This window comes from Neocloeon triangulifer, unplaced genomic scaffold (assembly GCF_031216515.1).
Source record: "Neocloeon triangulifer isolate White Clay Creek 2 clone unplaced genomic scaffold, ASM3121651v1 ptg000001l, whole genome shotgun sequence".
Lineage (NCBI taxonomy): Eukaryota > Metazoa > Arthropoda > Insecta > Ephemeroptera > Baetidae > Neocloeon > Neocloeon triangulifer.
Genome location: NW_026775544.1, coordinates 4700377 through 4714748, shown reverse-complemented (window position 1 = coordinate 4714748; position 14372 = coordinate 4700377). Strand labels below are relative to the sequence as shown.

The following is a 14372-nucleotide window of genomic DNA, read 5'->3' as shown; positions in this document are numbered from 1 at the left end:
AACAGCAGAAAACAAGTGCACATCGCCTGTCTGGAAATCAGAAATCACATGCAACATCACATGTAAACAAAACGAGCAGGACCAAAGCAGGACGATTGACCTGAAATTTTTGCCCGAGTCTCACTGAATAAGGTTGGAAAATGTCTTTGAGACATCTCGCATCGCTGCGGGCAAATCTGAACAGAGTGTCCGGAGCAGCGGCGAGGAGAATTTCTGTCCGAAACTCGTCCAGCGACGTCAAAGACGAGTCGTACTACGAGCACCGAGTTGTGGACAACCCTTCGCAAAACTACGTTGCCTGCTGGCACCCTAGACAGCCAATTAAGTACGCAAAAAAATCAAAACTTCTAAGTATTATAATTTTTATAACATAATAAATGTCCCTGTTTTATTAAAGATTAAAAAATTCAAGATAAAAATAACCTTCATATTTTGTAGGATATTTCAAAATTAAGTTTCGCTTTTTAATTTGTTAATAAATAATTTTTTGCAGATATGAGCATACGAAACCATTAACAGAGGAAATGGAAGAGGACGAAGGTGTTTTGAAAAGAGTTGACTTGAGAGTGCTGCAGGGTAGAACCCCCGACGAAGCGGTGATTCAAGAGTTGAAGGCCCTCACATACACAACCAAGCACATTTGGTATCCTAAGTCAGAGCCCAGAAGTAATAGGAAACCTAACAAGTCCAGAAAGTATATGTAAAAGCATGTCAGACATATTAGCATTATCTTTTTAATTAAAAAATTAGTATACACAATGAACTTAAATTAATTTGTCGGGTCTCGTCTTGGCTATCCCATTAATTCACATCATCGGACGGCCTCTTAGCCCGACTGTCTGAATTTCCTTGATTTTGAGTTTGACTGCCATAATTTGAAGATGTTGTTTCGAAGTCTAGCAAAATTTAAAAATAAAAATGCAAACTACAGTAGAGGAAATTTATCTTACTGTCGTAATGGTCCCAGCCTTGCCACTCGTAATTTACACCTCTGTCACTACTCGGAGGCTGCAGACTTGATTTCTTCATGGAATGCCATTTTTGGCGATTCCTAATCACGATGGGCTTTTCCTGCCAAGCGCTCACATATTTCTGATCAACAGAGACCCGCGGCTTTGGAGGAAACTTTTTCTCATGCTTGACCCTTGTTTCATTTTCCTGTTTCAAATTTTTTTATTAGTAAGTCATACATTTTTTAAGTTGTGAATCACTTGCCCTGCGGAGGTCATCGGTCAAGGTCAGGTTGCACCAGGCTGCGATCCAGGAGCACTCGCAGTCGGCAGCGCAAGGGTACTTGAATTTCCTTTGGCAACACTTGCCTTTTGAGACGCACGACTCGCACCTCTGGTTGTTCCTCTTAAGCCACTCGACTCCGGTGCTCGAGTTGGTTTCCAACGACGTTGGAGTCAGAGGAATCCAGGCCATCACTGAATCCAAAGTCCTGTCATCACCGGCAGCAGCCGGTCTCGGAAGTTCATTTTCGCCTTTTCTGTTTTCCTGCACTTTTGACGCTTCCATTGGCTTATTAAGTTTAGATTATCGCTTTAAAGCAGAAATACGCTGATCAAAAATTATAATCTATGTTTAGAAGAGATCTCTTCAAAAAAATGATACCAACAATGATTATTGAATAATAATAATATAAATCGCAGAAATCATTCTATTCAACAAAGAGAATTTTTACAACAGTTGAAACATTTTAAAAACAAACCATTCCAGCCAGAAATTCCTGTTAAATTTTAAAATTTTTATAACTGAAAAAGACACCGGGGGAGAGGGGGTATAATCATTATACTGCTTATACTTTTCAAAAGTAAAAATTTTTCATCTATTTTTACATCATTTAATGAAGATAATTAACATAATAATAAAATTATTCTAAAATTGTGTAATATTAAATTTGTTTTGCCTATTTTTATTATAAATATTTAGAAATCCTTTAATGGCTTGAAACTATACAATTTTTAATTCATTTACGGTGTGAAAAGTATGATGCTTTTTCATAATATTTTTCTTTTCTTTTTAAACGCGTTTGCGACTTTGCGTACAACATATGCGCTGCTTGAACAGCATTCGTACCATTCATACCTAGCGGCGGGAAAAACCAGCATTCCATTGGGACTGGACTTAATTTTTAACGACAAAAAAAATCACATAATTTTTAAGCTCGGCCAATTTTATTAGAAAAACCAAGGATCTTTTCGATCTTTTATTCGCTTTTATTTATAAATTTAATCCAAGATCCTTGAGAAAATCAGATGTCAAAGTAGTGTCCACGCTGTTGTTGTTGTAGTTTTTGGCACCATACAGCCAGATCTAGTTTTATCAACAAAACTAAATTTTAATTAAAATTCAGGAAGGTAGCTTTATATATCACGCACGCCTCGCCACTGCGTAAGTAAAATAAGTTTTCGCGCCTTAACCGCTCCCTGACGCTTCTGATTGGCTGAGACGAAGCTGCGCCGCTCGCTCAACCAATCAGCGCGTTGCTTTCGTGCTCGGCGGCCTCGGCGTCCGATTCCGAATTCCGATCTAGAGTGCTCGTCTCAGCGGCAAATAAACAAAGAGAGAATTTTACCGATTTGCGGTTGAATTTCGAGTTTGCAACCTCTCGCATTTACAGTTCGGCTTCTTCTAGACATGAAGAAACACAAGAAGCATAAAAGTGAGCGGAGAGAGCGGCACGAAGGTAAAATCAGCCACGTAAAGTCTGCACTTATGTGTAGCGCTTGTTGCAGTAGAAACCCAAAATCTTTAAATTAACCTGTTTGTTAACTCTTTTTGCTTTAATTCCTGTAATTAATGTAAACCCTAATATTTCCATGCTTGCCTTTAATCTATGGATTATTATCGTATGGTGCGTATATGGCTCAAAGTCTGCTAGATTCTTTGAGAAAAAATGATGAAATTTTTCTTAAATCATTTAATTTTTTCAGATGACAATAAACCTCCGGCTTTGAAATTAATTTTAAAAGTAGGCGGTGGGTGCTCAACTCCAGAACACAGTGATTCGCCAGGCCCTTCATTAGGAACCTTTGGTGGTTTGGATCCAGATGAATCATCCGCCTCTCTTTTGGGAGTTTCTCCGCTTGATATTACTAGCGACGGCACCAAACACAAAAAGGCCAAAAAGAAAAAGAAGAAGAAGGAAAAAGACAGGGACAGGCACGAAAAAAAGCACAAGCACCACCACAAAGTAAAATCAATAAACTTGAATTTAAATAATTCATTTTTTTTTATCAAAGGAAAAAAAGAAACGGCCTAGAGAGGAGTCAAGCCAGGACGACATTAGTCTCGGAGACGACTCTGCTGCAGAAATCCCTGCAAAGAAGCCTACACTAATCACGCCTATTCCAATTAATTTAAATGCAGTCGATCAGAGTGCTGAGGACATTGACAGTGCAGGACGAGAGCCTCGTACTTGTGTTTTGAGGCAGCGTCAAGAGAACTCGCCTCTGCACAAAGTTTTGGACAATCTTCTAAAGGTAGAATTTGTGTGAATCATAGAAAATCATATTAAGTTATTTTCTGTAGAATTTGGAGAAAAAAGACAATCAAAGTTTCTTTGCTTGGCCTGTGACCGATAACATTGCTCCAGGATACAGTTCGATCATCAGTCAGCCAATGGATTTCAGCACTATGAGGCAAAAAATCGAGGAAGGTGTCTACACTAATTTGCCGGATTTCATTGTGAGCTCTTTTTAGATTTAACATCAGATTTTGTTATTCATGGCTGTTTTAGGATGACTTCAAATTGATGTGCACTAATGCAATGACCTATAACCAGCAAGAAACAGTCTATTACAGGGCAGCTAAACGACTTTTGCACGGAGGCATGAAAATTTTGACCAGAGACAAACTCAAAGCCATGGCCCCCACACTGCCCAGCCTGTACGAATGCACAGTTGCTGAACTTGGATTTGAAATGCATACTCCTGAAGAGGTCCTAAATTATTTACTACATCTAGAAATAGGAATAATTTTATAATTGAACAGCTGCAGAAAATCTCTGAAGCAAATGCAGCGGCTAAAATCGAAGGTGCAAGTGAAACAGTCATCTTAGATAATGGCGAGGCAAGTTTGGTTGCTGCACAACCTAGTGGTGATCAGTCGGTATCACAGGGAGAGGAACCGAAAAAAGATTCTAAGCGAAGATCGAAACCTCATCGACCATTGTAAGAAGAAAAGATTTGATTTTTTTTACAGCTTTTGATAAAAAAATTTTTTTTAGAACCAAATTTGAAGCAATTCCAGATGATCTGACGCCAGAGGAAATTCTCGCCCAAGCCCAAAAAGCAGCGCAAAATGCAGCTCAGAAACTAGCGCTGGCAAAACCATACAGCAAAGTAATTTTATCTAGGTTTATTTCTTGCTTCGGAAAGTAAATTAGAATGTTTAGATGGGCTTCCTGAGAACAAATAAAGATGGGTCAACGTCTCTGGCCATTCTTTGCGGGAACAGTGGTGTTCTTCCAGGAACCAATGAACAGCCCATAACATTAGGCTCACTTGCTGGGAAGATTCCTCATGGAACTGGTCAGCTGGCTGGATTCAGAGAAGATAAAAGAAATTATGCCAAGCTTGGTAATTGTATAATGACGAAGAGATTTTTCTTTTATTTTTTTCTAAAATTTAATTGCAGTCAAACCTTTGTATTATGGTGCTTTTGGATCGTATGCCCCTTCGTATGATTCAACGTTTGCCAATTTAACAAAAGAAGAGTCCGAGTTGGTCTATCAAACTTACGGCGATGAGGCTGGATATCAGTATGCAGAAAGGTTGATATCTTATTTCAGGCATGTTGTTAAAACTGATTTAAAATCCCCACAGCATTCTCGACTTTGCCCGAGACAGTGATTATGCGCTTCACATGGTGGACGAGCTGTTAGATATTCTTACTGGAGGCGAACACTCAAAAACGGTGGCCCAACTTCCTGCAAGACAAAAGCCTCCACCTGCACCCACTCCTCCTGAACCAACGTAGGAAGACAATAATATTATACAAAAACCTTAAATCTGAATTATTTTATTCCTGTTAACAGAAAAGTTGAAGCTGACCTTACAAAACCTGCAAAGGTGGAGGTTGATGTGAACGCTCTAAAGGGACTTTCGGATCTTGGAATTGATATGAATTTCCTTGACAGTCTTGGTAACTACAAATTAATTTTGTCAGAGTGTTAAATTTTAATTGGCCTCTTTTGAAATATAGAAATTCCAACAGAACCCTCAAAACCAGTTATTTTGACTGCCGATGCTGTCCAAGCCTCTCTTGATCAAACTTCGCAACTCATCGGGCAACTACAAAAAGTCCAACACGCCCGATTGTCTCAGCCTGTACCTGCCCATTTGGCTCTTCTGCCAGGTCCCTCTGAGAATGAAGTGCAATTAGGTATGCAATTGAAACACTAGCCAAAAATTTCTAATTAAAAAAAATTTGTGCAGCGGAGAAAATCACCGATAATTTGACTGATTTGGCAAAGCAAGTATCTCCAGAATTAATAACTCCCCAGTCGTCCATTCGAAAGGCGATCGGAATTGACCTGGAACCGTTCCCAACTGTGGATAAAAGAGGAAAGGGAAAGAATGACAAAGCTAAGGACAAGGGTGACACCTCTGAACTGGATGTTGCTGATTTCGACCAGGAACTTCGGAATTTTCTCGAAAGCACCACCTCGCCACTTCCTGATGAAGATCCGAGTATAGAGGACATACTTTCCGAAACAACTTGATTTTATCTCCACGAATTTTATATGTTATTAAAGTCATTGGACTTGAGGGTTTTATTTATTTGAACTTTTGATGATTAAAAACATGATTTTGAATTTCTTTAACAGAACTGACGCATTTGTATTTATAAATTCATGAAGTGGTTATTTAAAAATCTCATCATAACACTTAAGAGTTTTAAGTAAATAGGTGTGGTTAAAAATAATGAATACGTATTCAACAAAAATATAAATTTTGTATGTATTATATTTATAAATTTATCTTGTTTTCGTATTTTCCTTATCATGGCCACGTGGGTGAACCGGCAAATCGGAGCGTTCGCGGTGAGGAAGCGACTCGCTGATTGGCTGCGCGTCACCACTACACCTAGAACAAAATTCGAGTCGCGCTTTTGCACCCAGCCCCAATATTCCATGAAAAAACGCCGTGTTTCGCGCACAGAAAAGTGGTGTGCAAGAGCAGCCGCACCCCCTCCAGTGGCGCTGGCATCGTGACTCTAACCACTTTTGTTTTCCTGCGGCCACGTGAACGCTTCCGAAGGCAGAAGAAACGCAATTCACTCATATTTCTCTTGGATTGCAACCCTAAAGGTGTCCAAGATGAGCGCCACGGTTTGCTACAGATGCAACAGCGTGGGACACTTCGCCCGCGAGTGCACCAAGGACGGCGGCGGCGACCGTCGCATGGACAGCAGGGAGAGCCGCGGCGGAGGCAAGTGCTACAAGTGCAACCGCTTCGGCCACTTTGCTCGCGAATGCACTGAGGATCAGGACCGTTGCTACCGCTGCAACGGAGTCGGACACATCGCCAAGGAGTGCACCCAGAGCGGGTCGGGCGGCAGCGACTTCGGCGGCGGACGCGGAGGCGGTGGTGGTGGCGGCGGCGGCAGCGGAGGCGGCTACCGCGACCAGTCCTGCTACAATTGCAACCAGGTCGGCCACATGGCCCGTGACTGCAAGGAGCAGAGCAACAGGGTCTGCTACCAGTGCGGCAAGACCGGACACTTCAGCCGCGAATGCAAGGAGAAAGGTACATAAAAAATCCTCTTAAAATTTCGGACACTAAAAATTTCAGGATTCTCGGTTTTATTGCGTCATTTTTGGCCAAATTTGCTCCTTTCGAACGTGTTCGGGGGGTGGAAAGTTGGTTATTCGAATTGAGGCGTGAGGAATCTGCACGTAGACTTGCTGAGACACGTTTGTGCACGCACGATTATCCGCACGTTTTGCTGCACCTCCATCTTGAAATCTAAAATGCAGCTACTTTGCGGGAAATGTCCGTCGTGACACATCTCGCGCCGTCGAGCGTCGAACCGCGAGGCGTGCATTGTTCGCGAATTCCGTCGGCCCGCATTGTTGCCCATTGTTGGGGGCTCTTGGGGACGTTGTCGGGCAGAAATTTGTGAATCTTGGCGCGTCTCACCAGTGACGTCACCGTCTTGCGGTCACATGACCTTGTTCGGCCAATTAACTTTTCAATTCTCTCATCCGTCCCGAGTTTAAAACTCGATCGACTCGCGGTGTTGATTACCTTTATGAATTATTTACTCGAGCAGTCAGTACAGTTATCAGCCGCATATCTGATTTCATTAGCTGGCCTCATTATTTGCTTTGATGAGAGAACTCCGACAAGGACACTTAATAAAAAAAAAAAAAAGAAAAAATGACTAATAGTAAATTAAGATAAGGAGCTTTTATTTCATGAGGACAGGTCTTGGTCACACACAAAAACCAAAATATCTTTTCAATCATTCTGAAATTTGTATTTTTGTTCTAGGTGCTGCTGCCTGAGAGCTGCGAGGTGAGGAGTTTTGCATAAAGCATCCGCGAAGCCTGCCCAGCACGGGTCATCCACTAGCAACTACCACGACAAAATCCACACTTCAAGTACGCGCATAGTTTTCAACATGTACACCTTCAGAGCATTCGTTCAGCGCGATTAGGCAGAGCTTCACGATTGATGATTCATTTCAGTTTTTCTTCTTTATAATTTAAGTGGGACATTGAGTTGAGGAGTAGACGTATAATTAAATAAATGTATTTCTTGAGAATCATGTACGGCACCAGAGTTTGAGAGAGGGGGAGAAAATTTGCCGTCACCATTGCAGACACGAACAAATTTTTGTGCCAATAACCAACATATGAAAAGTGTTAATTTTATTCTTCTTGATTCTGAAATTGCCGAGAGGGATTTGAAAAAGCAGCGCCGTCTTTTGATAATTTTCACTAATCCGTAGTCCTACCTCGTCATTTTTGTACCACATTTTTTTTTACAACCCAAGCGATAAAAGAGGCTTAATTTAGTGATACATCCGAACCTGAGCGTCCGGCAATTCTTGTTGTGCCGGCGACTCGATCCCACCTACTCAAATCAGATCACACTCATTTCAAATTAAACGCTGTATTTCAAAATCTGCATAAGTGCCTTGCAAAGGCATTTATTTTTTCTATGATTTACAAGAGGATGGTAGGCGTAAATTCATAGGCTGGCCCTTCCGTGTTTCTGTGATCAAAGTACCAGAAAGCCGACTAATATTTTTTGGAACATTTTTTTACATTCCTGTAGTGGAAATAAAAATCTTGCAAAAAATGTTACTCCGGAGAAATCATTAGGATATTGGTTGACAAATGTTTGCTGCACAACTGAATGGAATAATAATCGACTAATAATCACCGAAACTTCTAATTTTAATCTTAAATACAGTAAATTGTAATTGTTGAAAATTATTAAAAGCGACCTGAACATCAATCGTCTGATTTGATTTACGAAATTAACCACACCTTAATTCTTATTTGCTAAAAATAATATGTTTATAATTTTGTATTTTGACTGATTAGATGAAATAAAACAGGAGTCGTTAATGGGAATAAACAATAACTTTTTAATTCCAAGGAATGTGAAATGGCTCACTTGAAACTTTATTGCGTTCTAAAATATAACTTTCAAAGTGCGACGTAGATTTTATTCCCTATGAACACTTCTTGCGCTCGCCGCTAGATGGCCAGGAAATACAAATTGGAGATGGAAATTTCATTTGTTTTGTTGGAGATCAGCAGCTGACGAAAGCCACGCATCAATTTTCGGCTTTTGCTAAAATTATACCGAAATTTTGCATTCCTAGGTGAGTAAAGAGGTCAAATGAAAGAATTTATACAAATTTTTCCACGGGTATGCCCTCGGATTAATTTTCGTAGTTTTCAAATGGGCATTTTCCGTAAATTGCGGCCAGGTCTCCCAGGATTCCACGTAACCCGGCGTTTTATTTGTGTTTTTAACTTATTCAGTTTTCTCTTCTTGCTAATGTTTTTGCTTTAAAAAAACACTTTGGAAATAAAATTCAGTCCCTCATTTTTAAATTAAACATTAAACAAAATACATATTATGTAGAGTATTTAGAGCTAGATTTTTATAATGAGAGCCGAGATGCCCGAGATCTGAAATTTTACTGGTTACATAATTTAATGCTAAAACATCTAACGGATCAGCACACTCAGTATATTTTGGGCCATTAAAAGCGCACAAAATCGGATCATTATGTTTCAAAAATTTGGAATGCAGTTTTATTAGCTGTAAAAAAATAAAAAAAAAAAATAAAAATAGTCTTTCCGGATGGTCTTCAGAACAAATTTTGTATGTACTTTTCTCATCACATTCCGTAATACACAATTGAATGAATTTGACTATTTTATTCAAATTTTTTTAGTAGAAAATTTATCTTATGCATCTAAGAATTAAATATTGACGTTTCAGTTTATTTGAGAAGTTTTTTATTTTTTATATCAATTTTATTTGAAAATAAAATTAAAGAAATACATAATAATTGTTTATAGGCCACAATATTTCATTGCTTATTTTAGAAAACTCAAATTTTATATTGATGCATAAATTATTGTGTGTCTTTGTAATGAAAATACTAAAAATAATCTTAATTTAATTAAAACCACTAATAAGAGCCTCAACTAATATATCGCTCACTGAACTAATAAGTCCCACAGTTGCGTTCAATTACATACAATGTGCTTGTCTCATTAAGTTTTAAGTGTATGATATATCAGATAACAATGATTAGGGAATAAAAATAACTTTATCTTATAACTTATATAGGGTCTTACGAGGTTATCGATTTGCCCTCTTATATAATTTACACCACTTGCGTAACAATTATGCTGCGATTTTCTTTGCTTACATAATTTTAAGTCCTCATTGTTACGTCTAATTTTGCAGAAAATGATTTCCGACGTGCAGCTGGCGATTTTCGCCAACGTCTTAGGAGTCACCATCTTCCTTCTGGTCATCCTCTACCACTACATAAACGCCAATCACACATTACAACGTTAAAAAATGTCACCAGAAATTAAATAAAAATTGTGTTTGCTTTTGTCTGAAGAAATGTGTAAATGAGTTGATTGATTGTCTATTTTAATGCAATATTTTCCAGTGATGTTAATAAAATTTACATAACATTCTCAATGATGGTTTTAAACGCGCAAATTGTTTATTTCATTGTACAATTCTATCCGAAATTTTGAGCACACGAATGACTGATTTTTGTCATTTTTCATCGCGTCATTTGGTGCAAACTGCCGATAACAATGCTGAATAAAGGTAAAATCCGTAAAATCTTTCGCATTTTAAAATTAATTACTTTCGTTCTACCTCAAAATCGGTATTGATTTGAGTAATTTTTTCTGGGTCGACTAAAAAACACGTCTGGGTGGTGATTTTATTGCTAATTAGATATGACGAGCTCGGCGCGCACTTGCCTCTCTCCCCCACTTTGCGGAATGAACCCAAACAAACATCCGCCATTATAAATGTATACGTCATGCGATGTTTGTTGGTGGTGCTGCTGTAGTAACCTTGAGGGTATTCCTGCGCCGTGCCTCCTTTAAAGCTCTATTGAATTCTTCTGTTTACATGTCGAATATTCTCATTCGTGGCCACAATTGTGAACGAAACGCATCTAAATCAAACAGATAAAGAGACTAAAGTGGTTTAGAACCAGGTTAGAGTCATTGGGGTGCGATGCCAGCTGAAAACTTGGCGGCACTACTTTCACACGCGCAATATTTTGTCTATAGCGCTCCCCATCACAGAACTACTTGCCTGGGCACCGTACTTTTCCATTGAACGATCGAGAGGAGCCGAGTAAACACCTCAGCGTGCACGTTCACTCCTCACAGACAGAAAAATGCCGAGCAAGGAGCAGTTGATGCTGTCCACGTCGTACCCCCTTGCGGAGAACACGGCTGAACCTGCCGAACACCCGGCGATGCGCGTCGAAGCGGCGGCCACGGCCGCCTTCCTCTCGCAGGACATGGAGCAGCTGGTGTGCGAGATCAAGGAGAATCTCAGGTTATCGGGCTTCAAGCATCGGCCGAGCGGCCACTCGTCGTCCCGGCGGCTCAGCAGGGCCTCCCCCTACCCCACGTCCTTCGGCCCCAACTGCACCTGCAAGGAAAAGTGCTTGTGCCGAAGGAAAAGCAGGACGGGCCAGGGCCCGGCCTCCTCTGAAGACCCGTACGAGAGACTGCAGGAGCTGCTGCGAGACGGCAGCCTCATCAAGGAGGCCGTCCGCAGGCTCAAGATCGGCCTGTCGCCCAAACAGCGCTACTACTACGACGACTCGGACGAGTCAACCACCACCGAGTTCCCTCCGTCGGCCAAGTTCGCCACCTGTGATAGTTAGTAGAATTTTATTTGAACACCAAAAATTCAGAAGAAGAAGAAGGGCTCGCCGTGCGACACAATTCTTTGTTGATGCTGTTCCGAGATCGATCTAGTGTATCATATTTATTTTTCTCACACAATCTCTCCACTTGCATTTCTCATCGTAAAAAAATCTAACGAGTGGATCGGCAGTATTTTTTTTTTAATCGGTCATCTTGATAATTAACGCTAGTGAAACGGATAAAAAAGGAAGAAGGAGTTCGGACGATGTTTGCAGTTTGGTAGAGGAGGATTTAAACTTTTTAGTCAAGAAGCAGTGGTGTTTTCGTGCGTTGTATACAATATATTGAATGGAATTGTAACATGGTGTTTATTTTTCTCTCGAGTGGCTTGTATGACGTCACATTCGAACTACTACTCTCTCATTGATGTGAATACTTAACATTGGAATTCTCTAGAACTGATTGTGAGTGGTAATTATTATCATTATTGTAGAGAGGAAGAGAAAAAGCAGGCAGGTGTCACATAATATCATGAACTAAAAAAAATTGACGGTTGGGAAAAAGTAAGATACTACTACACTTCTTTCCTGTTGTGAGAATCGATTAAAATATTCACAATGACTGTTCAAATCATATAAACTGTACCATATAGGATATATATAGATAAAAATAATGTGAGAGAAATTATGCAAATTCATTTTTTTCGTTTGTCGCAATGAAAAAGTGGATATGCTTTGGAAACAATAAGAGAAACTATTTGAGATGATGACTAATTTGTTTGCATGTTTTAATGCATTTTCAATAATATTATGTAAAATGATGACGATATATAAGATAATATATAATTTTCCTATGTTGTAAAAGGAAGAAACTCGACAAAAACAATAAAAAACTTAAATTATTAAAAATGAAATCACACCACCCTTTTATTTATTTATCAATAAGGCCACCGAACAGATAAAATCATGTAAACAAGAATTCCTATCAGTCAAATGGACAAATAATAACTTATCGAGCCAATTATAAATTATGGGTGGATCTGGTGCAGCCGGCACTCCTTTCCTGCTCTTTGCTCGTCCCCAGCACCGTCTCTGGCACATTCTTGCATTCGAAAGCTCGCGCTCTCCGATCTTGCACGCTGATTGGTCCGTCAGGAGAAACGCGAAAGATGGCCGGCAACAACATTAGGTGAGATAACTTTTTTACGATTATTTCGCCGGAAATCTCGGTTCAGCGCAGTCGATTCGTTCTGAAAATCCGCACACGTTCGCGGCAATAAATTTTCTTTGTTCGGCGCCGACGAGCACCGAGGAACGGGGCTAATTAGCGGCCGGCCAGACTGAATTTGTCGAGTTGCGATGAGTCGCTCCCAAGCAGCTGACTTTGACATCATCACAGAGATCAAAGAACTGCTTACATTCCAATGTTTGCCATTCGTGGCTTAAATCGGTGCCATATGCGTCTTAAATTCAAGTTGAAAATTAAATTTTTGCCTCGGATTGTCTTAGAATAAAAAAAATAAAATTAATAAAAATTTTTTTTATGTAAATACAGAAAATTTAACAAATCTTATTTCTAGATAAAATATGATAAGAATGATAAGGATTATTTTACACCTTACACGTGTGGTGCGGAGTAGTGAAGATGGCTCGCAATTAAAAATGATGCAACAACACAATTAAATTTTGTTATCTTTGAAATTGAAGGCCGCCATTGGTCTAAATAAATAAACTACTTGACTCAAGTTTTGCACTTTTAAAGGTTAAAGCCTAATGTTCTAAATTTTTATTATTATCTCATTTTATAATTGAAATAATTTGATAAAAATAATTAACATTTTAAAAGAATATATGCTGTAATATTTTTTATTTATTATTATTTTTTTAAATTAAAAGGATTTTATGTCATTTTGTCATTTTTGAATCCTATTATTTCATTCATAATTCTACCTTGATTTTGTACTTTTTTAAAGATTCCAAACTTAACACATTCATAGAAAGTCTTTATTTATTTATTTATTCTCCGTGTAAATACATTGAAATCACACAAAATACCTTGTATAAAATCGATACACCAATATCAAATAAAAAACGCAAATGAAATTACAAGAGAAGATTCAAGAAGGAGAGTGAATGGAGAATGGCTCTTACAATAATGGTGATTAAATGTTTCAGCTAAAATTTTCATTCATTATCTTGCAATAATAATCGCAAAAAAATTATTTTGTTGTTCTTGACTATGCAAATAAACCCAAAATTTCGCTTCAGCCAGTAAATAAAATAATATTGTTTGAAAGGACACCAAGAATTGTTGGACAAAAATGCACTTAAAAATTTAAACTTTTTATTTTTAATAATTTTTTCTTCGTGTTTTATGCTTCAGACCTGTGTACGAAAAGGGCCAGCACACGCTGGCGGTCCCGATGACCATGTTTGCCGAAAATCGGGCCCGGCTCTTGGCCCGTCTCCGAGCGGCGGCCGGCGTCACCGGGGCCTCGGTGGTTCTTCTGCAGGGCGGCGACACGCACAACGTGTACTGCACGGACGCCGAGGAAGTCTTCAGACAGGTCAGTTGTCTACTCTACTCATTTCCTCACCCTTTTTAATTGCGCGCCTCTTATCGTCCTCTGACCGTCGAGGACAAACAAAAATATCTAAATGCAGCGAGTTGTTATATAAAGTGATATAAAGTTTAATCAATGGACGGTATGATGCACACGGGGAAGGAGTGTCGTTGCACCAGCCAGGAAATTGATTTGTAAACACGAGTGCTGCTTGATTTGGTTCGTTGAACCTGCCACTTCTTTGTCTTGTTAGCGCGCCAGTGGAGAAAATAAGAGGAGTAGCGTTTTGATGCCTTTTTTGCGATGTTAAGCTCTGAATGAAGTAGCTCGTTGGACTGATTTAAGGGCAAGGGTGTGCCAAAGAAAATAAAGAAGAAGGCTTTTGATTAAGTTTTTTTTAAGGAAGCTCAA

General features: G+C 39.3%; 6 protein-coding genes across 6 annotated transcripts in view; all 6 read left to right on the top strand.

Moving 5' to 3' along the window:
* Window positions 1-38: 38 nt before the first annotated feature.
* Window positions 39-933, top strand: LOC132194695 (large ribosomal subunit protein mL42). Its single transcript, XM_059616142.1, has 2 exons — window positions 39-325; window positions 494-933. Exons 1-2 carry the CDS (start codon window positions 141-143, stop codon window positions 702-704), a joined length of 396 nt encoding a protein of 131 aa, XP_059472125.1. The 5' UTR covers window positions 39-140; the 3' UTR covers window positions 705-933.
* Window positions 934-2507: 1574 nt separating this feature from the next.
* Window positions 2508-5835, top strand: LOC132204685 (bromodomain-containing protein 7). The gene is made up of 13 exons (XM_059633370.1): window positions 2508-2689; window positions 2937-3196; window positions 3246-3485; window positions 3535-3690; window positions 3743-3943; window positions 3997-4175; window positions 4232-4346; window positions 4400-4583; window positions 4642-4777; window positions 4830-4979; window positions 5042-5148; window positions 5209-5388; window positions 5442-5835. Exons 1-13 carry the CDS (start codon window positions 2641-2643, stop codon window positions 5726-5728), a joined length of 2244 nt encoding a protein of 747 aa, XP_059489353.1. The 5' UTR covers window positions 2508-2640; the 3' UTR covers window positions 5729-5835.
* A 363-nt stretch (window positions 5836-6198) lies between these two features.
* LOC132193318 (uncharacterized) lies at window positions 6199-8474 on the top strand. Its single transcript, XM_059613919.1, has 2 exons — window positions 6199-6755; window positions 7503-8474. The coding sequence occupies exons 1-2, from the start codon at window positions 6326-6328 to the stop codon at window positions 7514-7516; spliced, it is 444 nt and encodes a 147-aa protein (XP_059469902.1). The 5' UTR covers window positions 6199-6325; the 3' UTR covers window positions 7517-8474.
* Window positions 8475-9953: 1479 nt separating this feature from the next.
* On the top strand, window positions 9954-10348 carry LOC132193325 (dolichyl-diphosphooligosaccharide--protein glycosyltransferase subunit 4). The gene has a single exon (XM_059613931.1). It carries the CDS (start codon window positions 9954-9956, stop codon window positions 10062-10064), a length of 111 nt encoding a protein of 36 aa, XP_059469914.1. The 3' UTR covers window positions 10065-10348.
* A 492-nt stretch (window positions 10349-10840) lies between these two features.
* On the top strand, window positions 10841-12311 carry LOC132193312 (uncharacterized). Its single transcript, XM_059613908.1, has one exon. It carries the CDS (start codon window positions 10918-10920, stop codon window positions 11413-11415), a length of 498 nt encoding a protein of 165 aa, XP_059469891.1. The 5' UTR covers window positions 10841-10917; the 3' UTR covers window positions 11416-12311.
* Window positions 12312-12436: 125 nt separating this feature from the next.
* The window catches only part of LOC132193268 (xaa-Pro dipeptidase), a 37174-nt gene continuing 35238 nt past the window's right edge, over window positions 12437-14372 (top strand). The window contains exons 1-2 of the mRNA XM_059613870.1: window positions 12437-12586; window positions 13781-13964. Coding sequence (XP_059469853.1) covers window positions 12567-12586; window positions 13781-13964 — 204 coding nt within the window. The 5' untranslated portion in view covers window positions 12437-12566. The remainder of the gene's footprint in view (window positions 12587-13780; window positions 13965-14372) is intronic.

Coding starts and splice junctions, on each gene's coding strand:
- LOC132194695 (XM_059616142.1), top strand. CDS start 141: ATGTCTTTGAGACATCTCGCATCGCTGCGGGCAAATCTGAACAGAGTG. Junction 326..493: donor CACCCTAGACAGCCAATTAA/GTACGCAAAAAA, acceptor AATTTTTTGCAG/ATATGAGCATACGAAACCAT.
- LOC132204685 (XM_059633370.1), top strand. CDS start 2,641: ATGAAGAAACACAAGAAGCATAAAAGTGAGCGGAGAGAGCGGCACGAA. Junction 4,347..4,399: donor TGGCAAAACCATACAGCAAA/GTAATTTTATCT, acceptor TAGAATGTTTAG/ATGGGCTTCCTGAGAACAAA. Junction 4,584..4,641: donor AAGAAATTATGCCAAGCTTG/GTAATTGTATAA, acceptor ATTTAATTGCAG/TCAAACCTTTGTATTATGGT.
- LOC132193318 (XM_059613919.1), top strand. CDS start 6,326: ATGAGCGCCACGGTTTGCTACAGATGCAACAGCGTGGGACACTTCGCC.
- LOC132193325 (XM_059613931.1), top strand. CDS start 9,954: ATGATTTCCGACGTGCAGCTGGCGATTTTCGCCAACGTCTTAGGAGTC.
- LOC132193312 (XM_059613908.1), top strand. CDS start 10,918: ATGCCGAGCAAGGAGCAGTTGATGCTGTCCACGTCGTACCCCCTTGCG.